This window comes from Onychomys torridus, chromosome 11 (assembly GCF_903995425.1).
Source record: "Onychomys torridus chromosome 11, mOncTor1.1, whole genome shotgun sequence".
Classification (NCBI taxonomy): Eukaryota; Metazoa; Chordata; class Mammalia; order Rodentia; family Cricetidae; genus Onychomys; species Onychomys torridus.
This window is the reverse complement of record NC_050453.1, coordinates 38,607,475-38,629,401: the sequence shown is the minus strand read 5'-3', so window position 1 is coordinate 38,629,401 and position 21,927 is coordinate 38,607,475. Positions and strand designations below refer to the sequence as shown.

General features: G+C 38.1%; 1 protein-coding gene across 1 annotated transcript in view; it reads right to left on the bottom strand.

The window, feature by feature from the left end:
* The window catches only part of Cep350 (centrosomal protein 350), a 143,785-nt gene that overhangs the window by 121,094 nt on the left and 764 nt on the right, over positions 1 to 21,927 (bottom strand). Inside the window, 5 exon segments of the mRNA XM_036201773.1 lie at positions 3,161 to 3,777; positions 7,921 to 8,080; positions 9,098 to 9,209; positions 11,405 to 11,451; positions 13,282 to 13,367. Coding sequence (XP_036057666.1) covers positions 3,161 to 3,777; positions 7,921 to 8,080; positions 9,098 to 9,209; positions 11,405 to 11,451; positions 13,282 to 13,354 — 1,009 coding nt within the window. The 5' untranslated portion in view covers positions 13,355 to 13,367.

Here is a 21,927-nt window from a genome sequence, read left to right as displayed (position 1 = left end):
TCTGTTTTTTTCGTAAGCTCTTCCATAGTCACAGTTTCGTTCTAGTTCAGTTCATTATGGTAGGTCTCCACAGGTTTCACAATTGCATGCCATTCAATGGTACATGTCACTGCAATGCAGACAGATCTACTCCTAAAGATAGGATATTCATCTTTAGCTCTATAGTCTACTTCTTTTTCATTAATGTCTGCTCATCACTTTCATGACAGACCTTCACCAGGTTATCTTGTTTCTCAGGTCACATCTGGTGGTCACTCCAGCCCATACCCTTCTGTAGGATGTTTCACACTTAGAATTCTTGACTTGCACACTACTGATAAACCTAAGTACTTTCTCTTATTGTAACTGTTACCTATAAGGGTACCTGCTGGGCTTTTTGGCATTCTTAGCAGTATCTTTACACCACAGAGCAGAAAATAAACAAAAGGTCAGAAACACTCCCAAACCCTTTGTGGTACATGATGAGGAACGTCAGCTGCTGTGTGACCTACACATGCATTGTTTTATCACTGTGAGCACATGGAGTTGGGGAATCTGGGCATGCATGGTAAAGATATATCCGAGCTGATGGGGCATGGCTGGGCTTTTAATCCCAGGGGAGTCTGAATAAACAATATTATGCACCTGCATTTTGACTGTGACCTGCCACATGAGGTCAGGAGCGGAACTTTCCCCTTACAGTGTTCTACCAGTGCTTACCATGTTTCAGATTTTGGAGTATGGGGTTTGGCATGTTTCTCTCTAGGAGCCCTTCTTTGTATTTGCATCTTCACATATGTTAAGATTTCACTACCAATACGTTTCTTAGTCCTCAAATCCTTAACTCCTTTCTATGTCCAATTTTCTTCTGCTTATTCAATTTTCTGAACAGAATTATTTTTAAATGTCCTGGGGCCAGAGAGATGGCTCAGTGGTTAAGACTACATACTGCTCTTGAAAAGGACCCCAGTTCAGACTCCAGCACCATTTCAGCTCACAACTGCCTGTAACTCCATCAACAGGGGATTCAACACCTCTGGCCTCCATGGGCATGCATGTGAACACCCACACATGTGCACACACACACACTTAAAAAAGCTTTTAAAAAATTGGCATTTATTTATATTCCTGACCTTCATTGATCTTTACACCCGAAAGAAAAAGATAAGGAAGCATTTAGTGCAATATGAGCAAGAATAATCATAGCACACGTGCCATTTGTGTTTCATAAAACAATCTCCATTTCTTTGGGGTCTTGTTGTTTTTATTTTTTGATACAGAGTCTCACCATGTAATCCAAAGCTGACCTCAAACTTATAATCCTGCCTCAGCTTTTTTTTTTTTAAAAAAAGCACAAACAAATAAAAGCAACTACCAGCAAACACAAGGCTTTGAGTTGAAGACCTAACACAGGAAAGGGAGAGGGAGGTAGAGCACGTAAAGAAAGCAAATGAAGGACACATCAACATGCAGAATTGGTTCAGTATGACAAAATCTGCATGAAAACAAGAAATAAACACAAGCACAAACTGCTTGCTATGTACTGTTCCTGGAATGATAGACAACTTGTTAACACAAATAACCTCCAGAAAGGGAACCAGATGGTTAGAACACAGGAATAATAAAGCTTTTCAAAGTATATACTTAGAATCTTTAGAACAGTCAGCCAAGTGAATTTATTATGTATTCAAGCAAATAAAATATCACTTTAGAATACAATGTGATAAAGTCCATTTAATTTACACTGTATAAAAACTGCTTTGCTATTGTAAAAAATAAATCCATTAATCAGAATATTAGAAACTATATTCTGTAACAATTTGTTAAATGTCCACTACTAGTTATCAAAATAATCCCACTAAAAGTTGTATTTGCAAGAACTTTTAATACGAAAACAAGCACATTTTTAAAAAACTATCATAAAAAGGTATATGGTAAACCCAATGACCAACTGTTAAAAAGTTAATATTTAAGATTTTTACTTTTAAGATTCACACTTTGCCTGGCGGTGGTGGCGCACACCTTTAATCCCAGCACTCGGGAGGCAGAGCCAGGTGGAAAGAAAACAGATCTAAAGAATATTTCTCAATAAAAATTCTTTAATGATAGCTAAATCTATTTTAAACATTTTTCTAAAACATGAGGAAATAAACTTCATTAAAAATTAAAACAGGATCCATGCCAACGCCAAAATATTATGCTGTCCTATGTTCAGTGGGAATTGACTGGTTTGACTTTAAGCAGGTTTGTCACTGTTTTTTAGTATTAAGAATTAAACCCAGGGACTTGAGTACACTAGGCAAGCTATCTGCTACTGAGCTACATCCCTTTTTAAAACTGCACTTTGAGACAGGGACTTGCTATGTAGTTCAGACCAGCTGACTGCAGTTTGGGCTGGCCTTAAACGAGAGAATCTCCCTCTCCCTACCTTAGCCTCCAGAGAAGATGGGATTACAGACACACCCCATTATAAACATACTGTTAGATAATTCTTGCTAATTCCAAAGCAAATTCTTTGGTTGTCAGAAAATGGTGCTAATCCTGTTTTCTCTAAGAACTCCCTAAGGAGCTGAGCACGGTGGCTCCAGCCTGTCATCCTACACTCAGACGGCTTTGAGTCTGAGGCTGGCCTGGGGAAGGAGAGGCGGGGAGGAGGGAAGAAGGGAGAGCGATGAAGAGAGGAGATTCCCTAATGGACTTGTTAAAAATTCTTATTCTGGTGGCGCACACCTCCAATTCCAACACTTGGGAGGCAAAGGCACCTAGACCTCTGTGAGTTCCAGGCCATCCAGGAGAAATCCTGTCTCAAAAACAAATGAACAAATAAAATTTCATTCTGGATCCCATCTCCAGAATTTCTGATGTAGGTCTAGAATTGGCTTTTGTTTTGTTTTGTTTTCTCAAAACAGGGTTTCTCTGTTTAGCTTTGTGCCTTTCCTGGAACTCACTATGTGGACCAGGCTGGCCTCAAACTCATAGAGATCCGCCTGCCTCTGCCTCCCAAATGCTGGAATTAAAGCTGTGTGCCACCACCGCCAGACTTAGAATTGGCATTTTTAACATGTACCTGCATGTTAAAACATTTTCTCATGCAGCTAATTTGGTAATCCACCTGCTCTGTCCATCCTAAGGGAACCAAAAGACGTGAAGAGCAAGACGAATATAAAGACTGGTTACAAACCTTTATATGCCGGAGCAGGTGGTGCTGTGGCCACTTTCCTGACCTTTGTTGTCACTGAGTTATCAACGTTAAAAACCATTACTGGATGGTCAACAGGACCTAGAGTCTGGGCCTGGCCATTTACTTCTTCCGAGTGTTCCCACTGTTTCCTAATCCGCTCCTTGAGTTTTTCCAATTTAGCATCATGTTGTCGCCGCTTTGAAATGTCTAATCTTTGGGAATTGCAGGCACTAGTGAAGGATGGAGAAGAGTCAGACAGCAGCAACAGTTTGGGGTCAACGTCGTGTCCCGTGCTATTAAGAGAAGGCTTTGAAATGTTCTCACTTCCTTTCACTCTGTTAGGCAATTCTTCCTCAGTTCTTACATGCACTCCCATTTTAATTAAACATTCAGAACTGTGTAATGCATCAATTGCTGGTCCATCATTTAAAAATCTAACAACTGTATCACTGATGACAGATGGCTGAGAGCTCTCAAGATCACAGCAACGGATATTCCGATCTTCCCGATTGCCTACTATTTGCTTCCCACTCTCAGCCTTTTCCTCGTGAACACAATACACACGCTTTGACTCCAGATGATTGGGGCTTAAGCTGAAAGGTGTACCATGGCTTTCCCTGTGACAGAAAAGAAAAAGCTCTGTAATTAGAGTTAATAACAAAGAATCAGTAGACTTGAAAACTGCAGGGGTGAGAGCTTAGGTATTCTCACCACAAAATAGTATGTATGAGGTGATGCATACATTAAAGAGCTTGATTTGGTAATTCCACAATGTATACATGAATCAAAACATTATGTACAGCAGAAATAATTTTGCATGTCCATTAAAAAGAATCTGAGTAAGAGTTTAAAAAAAAAAAAGCAGTCAAACTGAAACCAGTCATACAAACTGAATGGAGACCTTGAAGCTAACAGGAGTAAAACAAACAACAAAAATTCACTAGAAATTAAAAAAGTAAAACCAGCACCTAATGTTATAGGTCCATAATCCAGCTACTTCAGAGTCTGAAGCAGGAGAATCACAAGTTCAAAGCCAGGCTAGACAACTTAACACTCTGTCTCAAAAAGTAGGGGGATGGGAGGAGGAAAAAAGGTCTACTATGCAGAAGCCCTAAAAACATTCTTCTAAGGTTAACCCTCTCATAACCAGAGACATGTGTTGCAGCTTTAAACTACATAAAACTCATAAGTAGGCAGACCAGTCAGGGCCTAAGACACAACACAAAGTCCACACAGTCTCTGTTTATAAAAATACTAGCAGGCTGGACCATGGTGGCGCACGCCTTTAATCCCAGCACTCAGGAGACAGAGGCAGGTGGATCTGGGCTACAGAGCGAGATCCAGGAAAGGCTCCAAAGCTACTAACTACTCTGTCTCAAAAAACCAAAAAATAGTAGCAGAAGTTTTTCTTCAAAACCAATTTTAATTTATATACTATTCTAACAATTTTCTTAAGAAGTTTATTAAAAGGAAGGTTAATGAAGATAAATAAAACTCAGCTGTGAACAAGACATGAAGAAAAAGTATCCACTACATGTGATAGCATTTTAGACCTGCAACATCTGAAATAGTAGCTTAGCATTTTTCTCAATGTGTGACTAGTAAAAATGTTTAAATGACATTGTAACTCACATTAACAATTCTACCTTATAGCCTAATCTGGACCATTATATATAAAAACATAAAAAACTAAATGCCACAGAAACGCTTAACACTATGACCTTATTCAACACGGTAATTCTATCTTTCATGAGTATATGAACACATGTATTTTTACAGAGCTAGTCCATAGCTTTGCTCATATACTCACTGGGGTCTATGGCCTCCAAGCCTTTAGAGCCTGTTCAGAGTAGTTGATTACTGAACAAAATAAGGCTGAGAAATGAGTCCTATGGCTGCCATCAGAAACTAAGACTAAGAGCAATTATGTTCACTATCTTCACTAAGATTTAACATTAAGTTAAAAATATTTAAGCCTAAAATTACAACATGGAGAGAATAAAATAAAGCAAAATATAATGATGGTTTTCATATCATCTCTCAATCTCAAAAGAGGAAAAAAAATTGATGGGGCTGGAAGATGGCTCAGTGATTAAGAGCACTTGCTGCTCTTGGCCAGGACAAGAGTTCAGATCCCAATACCCTTGTTAGATAGGTCACACCTGTGTATAACTCCAGCCAGGTAATATGACTCTTCTTGAGACCTCTGTAGTAACATGCGCGCCATTTTACGAGCGCGCGCGCACACATACACACACACACACACACACACACACACACACACACACACACAAACAAACGCGCGTGTGCACACACATACACATAAATAAAAATAAGTCCTTAAAAAAGAAAATAGAGAAAAAGGTACTTTTACGTGATTTCACTCATTAAATATTTACGAAATATGTAGTATACAATATTTTTAGCTATCTAAAATCTTTTAATTTTTCATAATGAAATACTGGTATAAATATTCATTAATTAGCACATTACTGCTTTGAGAAGATCAGATGAAAATGTGATATGAAAATGTTATAATAGAAGTTATCTAGTATTATTGAAGCACAATGGTATAGGGTTATGGTTTCAATAGGAAGTGTTTCCCATAAGCTCTTAGGTTAAATGTTTGGTTCCCAGATGACAGCACTGTGGATACCTAGCTGGAGGAAGTAAGCCACTAGTGGATATGCTTAATGGCTTGCCAGGGGCTTTTCTCCTTCTCAGTCTCTTACTGTCTCTCTCTCCTGCTCCCTCTCTCTGCTTCTCCTCTACTGTGAAGTGAATATCCTCTTCCTCCACATGTCCCCACCACAACACTCACGCAATGGTTTTAAGGAGCTAGCAACGTCTCTCAGCTGATGGTGTCTGCCTCACACACACAGTTGACCCCAGCACTGAATAAATCAAGTGGTGCACACTTATGATCTTAGTCATCGGGAGGAGGATGTGTGTGTGTGTGTGTGTGGTGTGTATGTGTGTGTGTGTGTGTGTGTGTGTGTGTGTGTGTGTGTGTGGTGGGGAAGGGGGGCTACATGATAAATGCAATCTACCAGATGGAAAAGGGCATTCCACACACAACTACCCCCTGAGTAATTTTTTCCCTTTTCTTAAAAGATTTATAGTTTATAAAATTTTAAATATCATATAATACTCTTTGCAAGAACATCAGAATACAAAGGAGTCAGTAACTCAATCTCAATCCTGATAGTAACCGTGTTTTTAAGCAGGCTTTTTGTATTCCTTTTTTTGTTTGTTTTAGCTTCAATACTAATAACAATACCCAAGGATCATTTCACATATATCTCACCTACATTTACAAATACTTTACTATCTTCACCTATTTTTAACTTGTATCAAATGCAACATATTAAACACTGAATTCAGTATTTACCTTCTCTTCCAAAGTCTTTATCACAAAATTAGAGTACAAACTCATACCTAAAATTACCAAGTACCATCGTGAAACTTCTTGATTTACTGACACTTTAAAATACACAAAAAATGCTTATAAAGATAGTAAGTATAAGGTCCAGGGCTTGCTACTTCTTACTATTTGCCATGCTAAGGCCATGAATATATTTAAGGCATTAGCTGGACTGTGGTAGTGCATGCCTATAATCCCAGCATATGAGAGGCAGAGGCAGGTGGATCTCGAGTTGGAGGCCAGCCTGGTCTACAGAATGAGTTCGAGGACAGCCAGGGCACACAGATAAACCCTGTCTCAAAAAAACAAAAACAAAACAAAACAAACATACTAAATAAATTAAATAAATAAATAAATAAAATAAGTAAATCGTTAGTGAGGTATCCTAATATCAAAAATATAAAATTCTCTAATTTTAGTACTTAAATGTACATTTTCTATTATTTATTCTACACTATTAAATTCCCATATTAGTCTAGAACATCTACGTTGTTACAAAGTAGAATAAATAAACTCATAAAAAAAAAGAAAAAAGAAAAAAAAATTCAAGCCAGGGCCTAGAGAGATGGTTCAGAGTATTAGCTGCTTGGTTATGAGCAATTTCCGCTCTTCCAGAGGACCAGAGTTCAGTTTCCAGAACCCACACGGGGCAGCTCACAACCAACTGTAACTCTAGCTCCAGGGCCTTCTTGGGCACCAACACCACATGTGGCATACACACAACTATTACTATTTCTTCCACTCAAATACTTGAGAGGACACAGACTGGCAATGTGGCTCAGTGGCTGAGTCTGACTACTATATGAAAGATCCTGGATTTGGCATCTGAACAACAACAAAAAAGACAGTCAGTAGTTTATAAGAGGGTAGAGTTTGGGGGTGGGGGCTGGTGGGTTTTGATTCTTGATGTTGGGTGCACTTTCATTGTTTGGATTGTCTTTTGTGGAGAGGGAATGTGAACTAGGCCCACGTGTTTGAACTCTCCAGTACCGGCCGTAACATGGCTTTAAGGCTCTTTTAGAGGCACTAGGGTGGGCCTTGAAACTTCTAGGCCTAGCCCCATTTCCTTGCTCTCTGCTTCTTAACTGCAGGCACAGTCTGACCAGCAGCCTCATGGGTTGCTGCCATTCCTTCCCTGCCATAATGAACTTTCAAACTGTAAACCAAAAGAAGCCTTTCCTTCCTCAGTTTGCTTATCAGGCATTTGGTCACAAAAATGAGAAAACTAACTAACAGAATTTCAGAATCAGAGTACTGTAAAACCTGAGAAACCCCACCATACTCCTATCGTGATTCTTCAATAACCCCAGCTGCTAATGTCTTTTCCCATACCAACCTGTAAGAAACCAAAGGTTCACGGAATTCCACACGATTGTTTTTCTTAACATTACTTTCCAGGGTGGTAACCCTGAGAGGACTACGAGATTTCTCTTTTCGTGGTTTAGAAGATTTGGAAGTTGGAGCACTGATCCAAGACTCATCCAGGTATCTACCATCTAAAAGAGAAAAGAAATCTATGAAAACAGATGACATAAAACATGACTGTCTAAGAGAATAACTTACTTATGTGTTATTTCTACCATCTCTGGTTATTTAGTAGGTAAGCAGATAGAAAAAAGACCCACAGTCACTCAGTTTGTAGAGAAAACTGTATTCTAAGACAATAATGCCAAATCAAAATCTACTCATCATGAGGTAAGAGAATTACCAGTTCAAGGTCTGTTTGGGCTACAGAGTGAGTTCAAGGCCAGTATGGGCCACTGACCTCAAAACACAAAAGGAAATAAAAATAAGGCTAAAGAAAAGGGCAGTAGTAGGGTACTTTCCTTGGGTGTGAGGGCCTCAGTCAAACTCCCAGTAACTTTCCCTCCCAAACAGTAAAAAGAGAACTGGAAAAACCAAGCAACTTTCAGTCTAAGCAGCCCAGCATTTACTTGTACCTTGTAACCCACCAATTAACTCTCCCAAAAATCAAGTATCTGCATTGTGTCAATTTATTATACAGTATCTCTATGAAAGATATTCCATTAATGATTTTAACAATTTAGCCCCCTGAAACAAACTCATATGCATTAAGTCAATTAAATTTTACCTTCAAAGACTATACCTGTGAATTAAAAAAGGTAAGTACATATAACCTCAAACACCAAAATAAAATTCTCATTACCACAAACAAACGAAAACTCAACTGCTAAACATGATACAATGGTGAAAACATCACCAGCATCACTAAGCATGAGGCTGCTTCAGAAGCACAGTCAAGGACACATGCATACACAAATGGACTACCAAAAAATACTTAAACTACAAAATCTCTATTAATGAAGCCAACCCCCAGAACCCACATAATGGTGGAAGGAGGGAATCGATTCTACAAGATTGGCCTCTGGCCTCCACAAGCATAGTCTGTAGCACATGTGCACCCCTACAAACAATAGTAGTAATGTATTAATCTGTACTTCATATAGCTAAACTTAATACAGCTTAATGTTTTAAAGGAAATTCACACATACCTTTCCTACTTATTTTGCGGGTAGCACTTGCAGACTTCTTAGCATCCATCACAGAATCAATTACAGCTGTACTTGTAGGGGTTACTTCTAATTTGTTCTCAATGTGTCTCAGCTAAAATTTGAATACCATGAAAATACATAAATTAATCCTGAAACAATCAATTACCATTGGTTTACATAGCTACTTAAAATAATATTGCCCAATATCTTTCTCCAAAGTAGAAAAGAAATTAAACACTTTCTTGCAATATTAACTATGTTTATAACTTACTGCATTAGCTGTGACTCTGCTTTGAGCATAATGCTACCCAAATATAAACAAAGAGACCCAACAGATTATGAAGAGATCTGATGAGTTTCTACTCATCATGATGAACTATTTTTCATTGTTAAAGTCTAAGGTAATAAATTATCTGCAGTATGTTGCATATCATTATTCAACATACCTTGTATATTTTACATGTTAAAAAATAAAAAAAGAATAATTTAGCTGGATTAAAATTTGTACTCAGTCACAACTTTTTACAATTTTGTGTCTATGATATACATCTTACAAGAAGCAAAATCCAAGCCTGGCAGTGGTGGCACACGCCTTTAATCCCAGCACTCAGGAGGCAAAGACAGATGGATCTCTGTGAGTTCGGGGCCAGCCTGGCCTGCAGATCAAGTTTCAGGACAGCCAGGACTACACAGAGAAACAATGTCTTGAAAATCAAAAAAATAAAAATTTAAAAAAAGAAACAAAACCCACCAAGTGTGGTAGCACACGCCTTTATTAAATTCCAGCGCTTGGGAGACAGGCAGGCGAATCTCTATGAGTTTGAGGTCAGCCTGGTCTACAGAACAAGTTCCAGGATAGCCAAAGCTATACAATAAGACCCTATTTCAAAAATCTAAGAAAAACTTTTAAATAAAAAAATTAAATGAAATGAAAGCAAAATTCACAGGATACACACAATTCAGGTTGTATATATAATCTGAAATATTATACCAATGTTCTAAGCAATTTAAAGCATTTTCTCTTTAATAGTAGAATACTATAGGCTTATAGGAGAACAGCTGAAAACTAAAAAGTACAGAAATCAAAATCATCAAAATTTTACAAGGAAATAAAAACACTTTATATGAAACTTTATCTTTTTTCAGATTTTTGTGAAAAATTTGCAATAATCATTCACATAATAATTCAATTATCAGTTAATTCTCCCTATTTGTGAATCTTATAATCCTAAAGAATTCTTCAAAAACATAATTAACAAGTTATTTTTGAAAATTAACTATTCTCTGTGTATTGATTTCACTCAAAATATTAAATCAAATCAGGACATAGAAACAACTCATTCCTACATTATACATATTTAAAACTCTTGTAGTGGGATTATATACTGATTCTTTATAAAGCCAAATCTTTATTAAATTGAATCAAAATACACTTTTTCTCCCTACCATTGCATAAGGACATGCTTCTCATGACAGAAAATAGACTTTCTCAAGAGAAAAAAAAAACAGATACAATTTCAAAGGAGTTCCAAAGATTAGAACATAGAAAATTACATAAAATACTCAGACGACACCTGGAGAGAAGGCTCAGCAATTAAGGCGCTTGCTCTCTTGCAGGGCCTGAGTTCAGTTCCCAGCACCCACATGGTGGCTTATAACCAGGCACACATAATGGACACATAAAAATAAAAGTAAGTAAATGTTACAATATAGAAACCGTTATTCAAATTAACAGGGACATATAAAAGTAAAAAGAAAGTAAATATTAGCATAATGAATGCAGAAGAGGAATATTTCTTTGAAGGGACCATGTATCACTTTGCCAGCTTGGATTTCTCACAATCCCGATGAGACCAACTAAACACAAAAGAAAGTAACCCTTCCACAGTCATTCTCTTTACAAAGGAGAACGACCTACGACCACAAAACAGAAGCAGTATCTCACAGTCCAGGAAGCAGTTCCTTTCACTTGCTTCCTGACAATGAGCATTCCACACAGATACAGTCCAACCTTCCTACAGTCATCCTTCATATCACCACATAAAGTGAACCAGTTTATTAAAGGTAAATAAACAGCACACGTTACATGAATATTTGACATGTCAAATTAGTAGACCTGATACCCTAAAGCAGTATCTTGTTTATTCCTTTATTACTCATTTTTGTTCTTTGTGTAATATATACAAAATATCTTTTTCCTTTAAAAAAGTGCTACAGAAATGTTTTAATTAAATCACATTATAACATGGTATCAATTTTAAAACCAATAAATAAGTCAATTTTTAAAATAGGAAGGAAACTACTTACAGCAGCCTTGGTCTGAGAAAGTACATCCCACGATGTGGTTACATCTACTGAGAAAAGTGACATTTACAGAATCAGAGTTCTGCAGTACAGTTTAGACCATGACTTTTAGTATGCTCCTAAATGTGAGCAAAGGTTAGAGAACCACTTCATACGTACAACTATTCCTTATCAGATGCATTTATAATACTGAATCAAAACACACTTTTTCTCCCCTATCATTAAAAAAGGCCATGCTTCTCAACACACAGAATTAAAATAGCCTGATACTATTAGTCCTTAAAACAAATTGGACTAGCCAGGAAGTGGTGGCAAACACCTTTAATCCCAGCATTTGGGAGGCAGAGCCAGGAGGATCTCTGTGAGTTCAAGGCCAGCCTGGTCTACAGAGTGAGATCCAGGTCAGGCACCAAACCTACACAAAGAAACGCTGTCTCAAAAAAAAAAAAAAAAAAAAATTTGAACTATACTCTTACAAAACCTGTAGCAGACATATGCAAAAGAATTTAATTCAATATTCATATTCAATTTACAGCAATGGCCTGAACACACACACACACACACACACACACACACACACACACACACACACGGAGAGAGGGAGGGAGGGAGGAGAGAGAAGTCGGGGAGAGGGAGGATGAGAATGAGGTAGACTCTCACTATACAGCCCAGGCTGACCTCCAACTTAGAATCCTGTTGCCTGAGCCTTCTGAGTGCTAGGATTATAGTAATTCACCAATACACTCAACCAAATATAAGACTCTGTGTTGTTTTATATCACATTATAATGTAAAAGAATACTTTTTTAAATATTCCACACTTCACTGTACTAGTAGAAACAAATATATTTAGTCTTTCAAGTAACAGCCTTTCAACTAGTTTAAGGCTGTGTTGTTTCCCATGAGTTATCTTCTTTCAGAATAAATGTTTTCATTTCCTCCAAATACTCCCTATATGGCTTAATTTCTAGTTTCCTCCCAAATAGGAATCTTCCTCTGGATCAACTCTAGTTTGTCAGCATCCCTTTTAAAATATACCTTGAAGTACCTCTAACAAATAACTTAAGAAGGACTTCAGGGAGCCTGTAACTTACTATGTATTCACTGTCTGTATTACAGATACAGACATTACAGTCAGCATTTCAGAAAAAAGAAAACTAATTTTGTATATATACTTCTTGAGGAGAGAGAAACTGGGTAGTACAAACTGGGTAGTACAAACTGGCCTTAAACTCACAATCCTGCCTCAATCTTTTGAGTTCTGGGATTACAGTAATACATGACCACATCTGGCTCAACTAATTCATTTTTTTAAAACTACTTTTATACTAAAAAGTAAATTTTTCTACTATTTATCTACTTTTTTTAAAATGGTGGGGCTGGAGAGATGGCTCAGCAGTTAAGAGCACTGACTGCTATTCCAGAAGACCCAAGTTCAATTCCCAGCACCCACATGGCAGCTCACAACTGCCTATAACTCAAGTTCCAGGGGATCCATCATCTTCACACAGACACACATGCAGGCAAAACACTAATGCACAGAAATAAAAATAAAAGTTTAAGTTTCATTTGCATGCGTGTGTGTGTGTGTGTGTGTGTGTGTGTGCGCGCGCGCGTGCGCGCGCATGCATACTTGCAAATGACCACTGAAGTTACAAGCATTTGCAAGCTATACAATGTGATTGCTGGGAACTAAACAGAGGTTCTCTGCAAGATCAGTTTGTACTCTTAACCACTGAGCCACTTCTTCAGCATAATCCACTGTTTTTGTTTTACAAATCAAAATACGCATAAATTTCATCTACTGATTACCCAGAATTTAATATATTATCAGATCTTACAAGAGAATTAAATGCATTCTAAAAAAAACAAAACTCATACCTTGAACAGTCTCCTTGCTTTGAGAGCTCCTTGAATTTGGTAAAGGCACCTCTTTTGACTTGCTGCTCCTCATCTTGCCAATTTACCTGCAAATTATGTCAACAATAATCATTGACCATCACTATTATTAAAAAAAATTAAAAAATATTATGACTTATTCATGAAGGTCCGAAAAAGATTGTCATCTCTAAAATGTAGCTTCATACACTCATGAGTATCTCATAATCAATCCAATAAATAATACAATACTTCAGAGAACTATTATCATTATTATCAACATTTTTATTGATTATAGAGTCACTAGGCTGGGACTATACCAATGGTAATGTATGCACTGCCCATACATAAGGTCCCAGTTCAACGCCCAGTATGAAAATGAGGAGTGGTCTGGCCAGATAGCTCAGCAACCCTAACATCTGATTTCCAACCCTAGGACCCACATGGTGGAGAGCACTCGGGAGGCAGAGCCAGGTGGATCTCTGTGAGTTCGAGGCCAGCCTCGTCTACAAAGAAAAGGCACAAAACTACACAGAGAAACCCTGTCTCGAAAAAACAAAAAGCAAAAAACAAAACAAAAAAAAAAAAAAACTGATTATTGTATTAAAAAGAGGGCTTCATTTGTAAGAGCTAATCCTAAGAACATGTGGCTTCCAAACAAAAATAGCAACATCCCTTGAATTATAGACCTTTAACACTATTAGATGTGATTGTGTGGACAGTTAATAGCCATAGGCACTATGAACTTGTTCTTCCTATTGGGCAAGGGCTAGTTCTAATCTCCATCAACTATCAGACAAGTATCCAAATATTCGTTTTGCCTATTAAGATCAGGCAGACTACAGAACTACTTCAAGGTCATTCAGCTAGTAAGCACCAGAACTATAAATTCAACCAAGGGATTTCTCTCAATGTTTTGAAAGCCTCTAATGGCCATTCCTCTTACGCCTCTTACAACACTGAAATGGCCACCATCTAGAACGTAAATATATAAGATAAGCCCTCTATCCCCCCAATCCCATTATAAGTTACCGTGTTCGTCTACCCAAATCAAATCCGCCTTTGAATCTGTGATCTATTTACTTCACTGTACTTGAACTTCTTCGGAAACTGCTCTATGCACCTCAAATGCTACTAAATACATCCCAAAGGACAGGACTTCCTCACAAATTTCTACAAAGTCCTTCATTCTCTCCTCCTCCATATCAGGGCGGGTAAAATGTTTTAACAAGTCCTTTAGTCCCTGTTGCTACTCTAGTTATCTTCCACAGTCATGAAAATGCTTTTCCCCGGTGTACCCATGCCATCCACTCATTTAGCAGTCTGGTGAGTATCACACATGCAGTAAGTAGGAATACAGCTAAGCACTAGATGTATAGCAGTAAAAAGAACAGATGAGCTTCCTGCCTTTAAGGGCCTCAAAAGGTTATTCCAAACACATATTGCAAATGCAGTGATAAGGAAAAACACAGGCTCTTCAAGAACATACCACAGAAAGAACTCAACTAATCCAAGAAATATAAAAGTGCCATTTAAGCTAAGATTTAAAAGACGGATAAAAGAGTTCACTAAGATCAAGAAAGAGCTTTCTAGAAAATAAGAAAAATATGTAGACAGGTCCTAGGCAACAAATAACATGACAAGTCTAAGGAACCAGAAAGTAGTCAGGTGTGATGGTTCCCACCCATAATCCCAGCATTCTTGAAGCACAGGCAGGGGAATTGGGAGTTGGAGGCTAGCCTGCAATACATAACAGACACTATCTCCACCACTCCTCCAAAATCCCATGTTGTTGAAGAAAACTGCCAAAAATGTAAAGCTGAAAAAAGGGAACAAGATCCACCAGGGGCTGCGACATAGCATTAGCTGGGGCTCTCTTTGGTAGAGACAAGTGCTCAGGATTGAACCAGTGGATTAAAACATGCTAAGCACAAGCTCCATACTGGTGCTTTTAAAGAACTCAATGCTGGCCACTCTTTTGTTATAGCCTTGCCATTGCTTTAAGAAACCATCCATGAGACTTTCTGGCACTTTGCCTCCTTGGTATATTAACAAGCTTCTTAAACTTCCTCAAATTTATGAATAATAGCTTTGTGGGACTGGAGAGATAGCTCAGTGGTTAAGAGTACTCACTACCCTTTCCGAGAACCCAGGTTTGGTTCCCAGCACCCACATGGCAGCCTGCAACTGTCTATAATTCCAAGGGATCTGACTCCCTCTTCTGGCTTCCATGGATACCAGGCACACATGTATACATACATACATATATGAAAAAATGCTCAGGTGCATGAAATAAATAAATCTTCTTTTAAAAGAATATCATTATTAATCAAACAGAATGGAGTGAGTCTGTATGTTTTAAGACAGGGTCTTGCTAACTTGCTCAAGCTTGCTTTGAACTCACTATGTAGCCCAGGTTGGCCTTGAACACGAAGCAGTCCTCCTACTTCAGCCTCCCTATGACTGGGTTTACAGGCATGTACCACTGTGCATGTTAATTACAGACACACAGACACATATGTACACCGTTCTTAAACAACTCATTCCAATGGCTATTTTATGAAGAGGTTAACTGGCATCTTACAGAAAAACAAGTTGTTTCACTTACAAATCAAACTATATGTGAATAGTGCTTTGTTCAGACCCAAGTGAAAAAAATCAAAAGGGATTTTAAAAACACCTTTATTTAATATGGTTTTATTTTGCATCATACAAATGAAAGCTCAAAATGAAAATCAACTTCCAAAATTAACTTACGATGGCTACCCTGCCAATAGAAATGAAAATATAATTTCTCTGTTTTATGTTTTTGTTTTTTCGAGACAGGGTTTCTCTGGGTAGCCCTGGCTGTCCTGGAAGTCGCTCTATAGACCAGGCTGGCTTCCAACTCACAGAGATCCCCCTGCCTCTGCCTCCCAAATGCTGGGATTAAAGGCGTGTACCACCAACTGGAAATATAATTTCTGTAAAGCTACTATTAAATGATATTTTTTTTAAAGCCTGGTTAAGCTGGGCACAGTGGTACTTGCCTGTAAACCCTGTCATTGGGAGGCTGAAATAGGAGGACTGCTGAGAGTTCAAGGCCAGCCTAGGCTACACAGTGAGCTCAAAACAAGCCTGAGCAAGTGAGCAAGAACCTGTTTTAAAACATACACACAACCCAATCTGGTTAAAATCCTGTACACTGATAAATAAGAACACTTTAAAATGCTAGTTTGTTGATTGTAAACAAGATCTTAAGCTAACAAGGAGTCTGTATTTTCAAACATCACCAAATATAATGATTGAATGAGATGTCCCTCTTAAGTCTTGGGCCTCTGAATACTTGGTCCCTGCTGATAGCTGTTTGGGGAAGATTAGGAGGTATGGCCTTGCTAGAGGAAGAATGTCATTGGGGGCTTTGAGGTTTTAAGACTTGTACCTCTGCCAGGCAGTGGTGGCGCACGCCTGTAATCCCAGCACTCAGGAGGCAGAGGCAGGTGGATCTCTGTGAGTTCGAGGACAGCCTGGTCTTACAAAGCAAGTTCCAGGGCAGGCTCCAAAGCTACAGAAAAACCCTGTCTCGAAGAAAAAAAAAAAAAAAAAAAAAAGACTTGTACCTCTTCACCATTTCAAGTTGGCTCTTTCGGTGTCCTGTGATGTGAGCTCTCAGCTGCTGCTCTAGACACCTGCTACCTGTTACCTTGTTCTACCATCATGGAGTATTATCCCTCTGGAACTGTAAGTCAAACAAGACCTTTCATCTATAAGTTGTATTACTCACAGTGTTTTATCACAACAATAGAAAAGTAACTAATACACCAAAATATTTGCCTTATAAGAAAGATACAAAGACCATGCTTGTGGGTGCATGTTGTACTCTGATGGCTAAGGCAGGGGGATTGCTGCGTGTTCAATCCCAGCCTGGTCTATACAATAGACCAGGCTAATCAGAGGTACATACTGGTCTCTGTTTTTTAAAAAAAAGGTACAAGGTAGCCAGGCAATGTAGTGCAGGCCTATAATCCCAGCATGCAGAAGGCTGAGGCAGAAGGACTGCAGCAAACCTGAGGTCAAGCTGGGCTGCATAGGGAGTTCCAGAAAGCCTGGGTACAGTGTGTGCCCCTATCCAAAATAATAGTAATAAAATAAAGTACCAAGACTCACACAAAACCTATAGCTAAAAATAACTGAATTGAATTTACCATTGAGTTTGTGTTGGGGAGAATGGAAAAACAAACGTGGGGTGGGTGAGATGACTCAGTGGGTAAAGGATCTGCCACCAACCCTGACCACCTAAGGTGGACTCCCAGGACCAACACAGTGAAGACAGAACTGTCTCCTGTAAGCTGGCCTCTGGCCTCCACATGCTCTCTATAGTGTGTGTGCATGCACAAATGCACACAAATAAAAATGTAATTTTAATGTGTAATTTCTTTTCTTACTATGTAATCCCTGCTGACTTGGAACTGTCTATGTAGACCAGGCTGGCCTAGAACTCACAAGATCTGCCTGTCTCTGCCTCCTATGTGCTGGGACTAAAGATATATCCCACCATGCATGGCCTTTAATGATAATAAATAATTAATAATAATAATAGTAGTAGTAAAAATAACTTTGGGAGAAAAGTTACCATAGGAACAACTCACTATCTCTAGCTCTGCTTACCCAGGTTCTCTCAAGGAACTCCAATACTGGTCACATTCCCCACACTTCTGTCCCAATCTCCCCTCTAGCAGTTTCCTATGAGCAGTTATGCCTAACAACATCTTAAGAAATAAGAAGTCCCTCAACACAGCACCTTTCACTGCTGTGTTTTCCTTTACCAACCTCTCGAAATGTCCACTTGGGACCCTTTGGCTGACTTGTGAGCTGCTGCACTGTGGTTACTATCCTCATGTCCTCACCACAGCAGCGCTCACTCACCACATCACCAGAAACCTCTTCTCCAAATCAAACGGGCATCTGTACTCCTCAAGCTACTTGACCTGACAGCACTCATCACAGCTGACCACTCTTAAAATGAATCAACTGACCAATTTCCCTCTCAGATAGTCAACTGAAGAACTTGTCCCTGATGTCTACAAGAAAATGGAACATCATATTAATCAAACCATCAAATTAGTGAACAGAAAATTGTCCTGACAGATGCAGTAAAAGGGAACTGAGACCATTATCTCCAAATGGATGAGGACACACAAATATGGCTAAATTTGAGCTCAACATATTGTGATGAACTCTTCACAGCCTTGCACTTGTTTTTACAGTTGTTTGGGATACACACACTCATAGATAAGACAAATGTCTTTACCCACTGAGTCATCTTATTGGCTCCATCCTATTTTTTTAATAAGTCAAATTATATTACACAGTGTAGTACAATTTATTTCTTGTAAACAATATTATATCATGAGCTTTGTTCCATGTCAGTACATAACAGTGATAGGAAGCAGTTACTCAATGCACCCTGTTCTTACTTAGAACACAGACACTAACTCACTTAGTTCTCACAACAGCCCCATGAGGCAAGGACTATCATTCTATCCACCTCTCAGATGGATTTCTGTTGTTAATGGTCACAGCTGATCGAAATGGTGCAGTTAAGATGTAACCTAGGAGGTCTGCCGCCTGGTCACTGTGCTGAAGGACAGGCTCAGCTGCTTCTCCTGAAGTAAATATAGATCCCTAAAACCTGCTAACAACTGCAAAGTATCTTTCAGCATAAATATACTATGATTTTAACTGTTCCCTTACCAATGGATAGTTTGGACATTTTTTAATACTTCTATTTCCTTCTATTTTTAACCATGATAAATGAATATTCTTAAAAGATTTATGGTTGGGCTCTTATGTTAAAATTTATGTAACATAAAACTCACAACCATTAAATGATTCTATCAAACATACACAAACTTTATTTAAATTTTGATAATACCAGATTTCTTCCCAGAAAGTTGTTCTACTTAATAGTCTAATTGCTATTTATTTTTAAATTAACACGAGACATCAGAACCACTTTGAGTTTTTAATTAATAGTGACAAAAAAAAAACCCCACTACTAGGTTAAATATAATTATGTTCTGATTTGACAATTATCTGGCACATAAAACAAATGTAGACCTAGAGTTGCTTAGTGGATTCTTCTTCCAATCATGATGCTGCTTTCTTACACAGGAAACAAGGACACTAGACGAACTAGCCTCCAGGATTCACAACACCTATGATTGAGAAAGGCCTAAAGTTATTGCAAGTCTATAATAGAGCACTAGCACGACAGGTGAGGGGCCTAAAGCTTCTATTTTCTTCAGTGACAGCAACTGCTAACAGGGCCTAGGCAAATCAGTAAAATAGTCAGGCTCCAAGACCCACCTGTGGCTTAGTCTCAGTGGCTTTTAAATCCCAGGCTGTCATTCCCCTGATACCCAGCAAATTGGAACAGACATATGGAGCATATTCCTAAGAAAAGATAAAATGTGCCTATAATTTTAAAGTCTTATCCTGGGACTGAGATTGACTCCACCTTCACTTCTTGGTTACTCTAGTACACTCTAGGACCAGGCGCACAATACGAACGGGGGACCGCTGCTGCTGTAGAGCTCGCTTGCCAGATGAGAGACACAAACAACAACCCCGACACTCAAAGGTCCAATGTGAAGTGCCACGGAGACTGGCAAAGCCAAGGCCCACCCCCACCCCCACCCCACCCCCATTACTGCAGAAAGACACCATGCAGTCCTTCCACTCTTCACTGACCCTGTCCAACACGAAGAACTGACGGCATGGAGGGGAGTCAACAAGGAAGGCGATTTTGCAATCACAATTATACAACTATACACTTAACTTTTAAATCAACTGTCTCTATAGTTCTCTTACCACTGATCATGTGTCTTAAATATGCTTTACATAACCAAGAGTAGAAAATGAGTAGGACAATCAAGAGACACAACTGAACATTCAAATAAAATGAATGTAAATTCACTGCAGATGGTTTGTTTTGTTTTGTTGTTGTTTACACTATTGGGGACCAAACTTCCAGCTTCGGGCATGCTAGGCAAATGCTCTACCACTGAGCCCAGATCTCAACTACAGTTTTTTTTTAAACTACAGTATCTTAAGAACTGTTCAAATAAAAAGTTCAAATAAAGAATAGTGATTCATTATAATAATTCATTACTTATTAATAATTATAAAATTTTATGAAAATGCTAATGACTTTAAAAACCAGGAATCAACATAAGGGACAAGTGCCATGTAAAAAGGAAGGGTGGAATTTTTTAAATATTTTAAAATAACAAATAGCAAAAGTATCTAAGGTAATGTTTAATTTAAAATAAAGCTAATTCTAGAATAGCTGCAGAATGAAAGAGCAGCCACATAAATAGATGGCTTTGAGTGTCCATTTCTACAACTGCAAAATAAGAATATTTGTCTACTTTGCTCACATGAGAGCATGAAGACTAATTCATGTATTTGGAAGTATACCCCCTCCCCCTCCAAAAAGGTCAGTTCTTTTCGGCCAATTTCTCTTTTGCTCTTCACTATAAGTCATAGCAGTTTAACATACTAAACTGGTTATATAAGGACTTTCTTGTGCCCACGGCACAGTGTGTTAAAAACGGATTTAAAAAAAATGACAATCAGAAGGAAAAACTTAAAAACTTTAATTCGTTAACATATTAACACCAGTTTGCTTCTATAGGTATTAATGGCCTTAAATAATATAATACACCAGTATATGTCAGAAAATATCTTTCATATATGTACAAAATTGTCTATAAATATAACTGACTACCACTATAAGCACAAAGACAAGATACACATTTATCCACATTCACAATGTATTCTAGCATAACATATATATATATATATATATATATATATATATATATATATATATATATATATATATATTCTGATTAAGGTGTGCTATGTTGAATGCAATGATAGTTCAGATTTATTGCATTAAATAGTTTACCAAAACTCTTACACTTTCATGGGCTTGAAGTAACTTCTAGTACAGGTCTAACACTCTTCCAAAGTCACAATCCCATGTTATTAGCAGCACACGTTTAAAAAAAAAACAAAACGATATTTTCAATTAAGACACTTTTTAAATGGAGAGCAGTTTGCAGTATTTCATCACTGCTCCTTCAAAAATTCTCAGCTGTAAATAGATTGGCCTAGGGTTGACTTGCCTTTAAAATACAAGCTAAGAGGGCAGGTTAACATGGCAACACTAAGGACTCCTCCAAATTCAAATCACCAGCAAAACATTTAAGTAGAGTACATGGATACCTAACAACCTATTTTCCCCGAGTGAAACATTTGTTACAACATCAAAAAAAAAAAAAAAAAAAAAATTAAAATCTATACCTACTTGCAACTTCCTAGCTTGGAAACTTAAAATCCAGGCAAATTCCTGCCTACATCTGTGACATTAGCTAAATATGATTTAGCATACTGGCCTGCACGTTTAAAGGGGGGAGCGGAGCGATCGTGACAACTTCCAACGTGTAAAGCTTGTTAAATGTCACCCCCTCCCCGCCCAATGGTTAGTGAATAAGCCGGTAGACTCCATTCAACAACTGCTGGACTGGCGCTGATCAAAGTTTTCCCGATACTCCACTCTGAGCATATTTACACCCAGGAGAAGGAACAGAAACTGGTCAT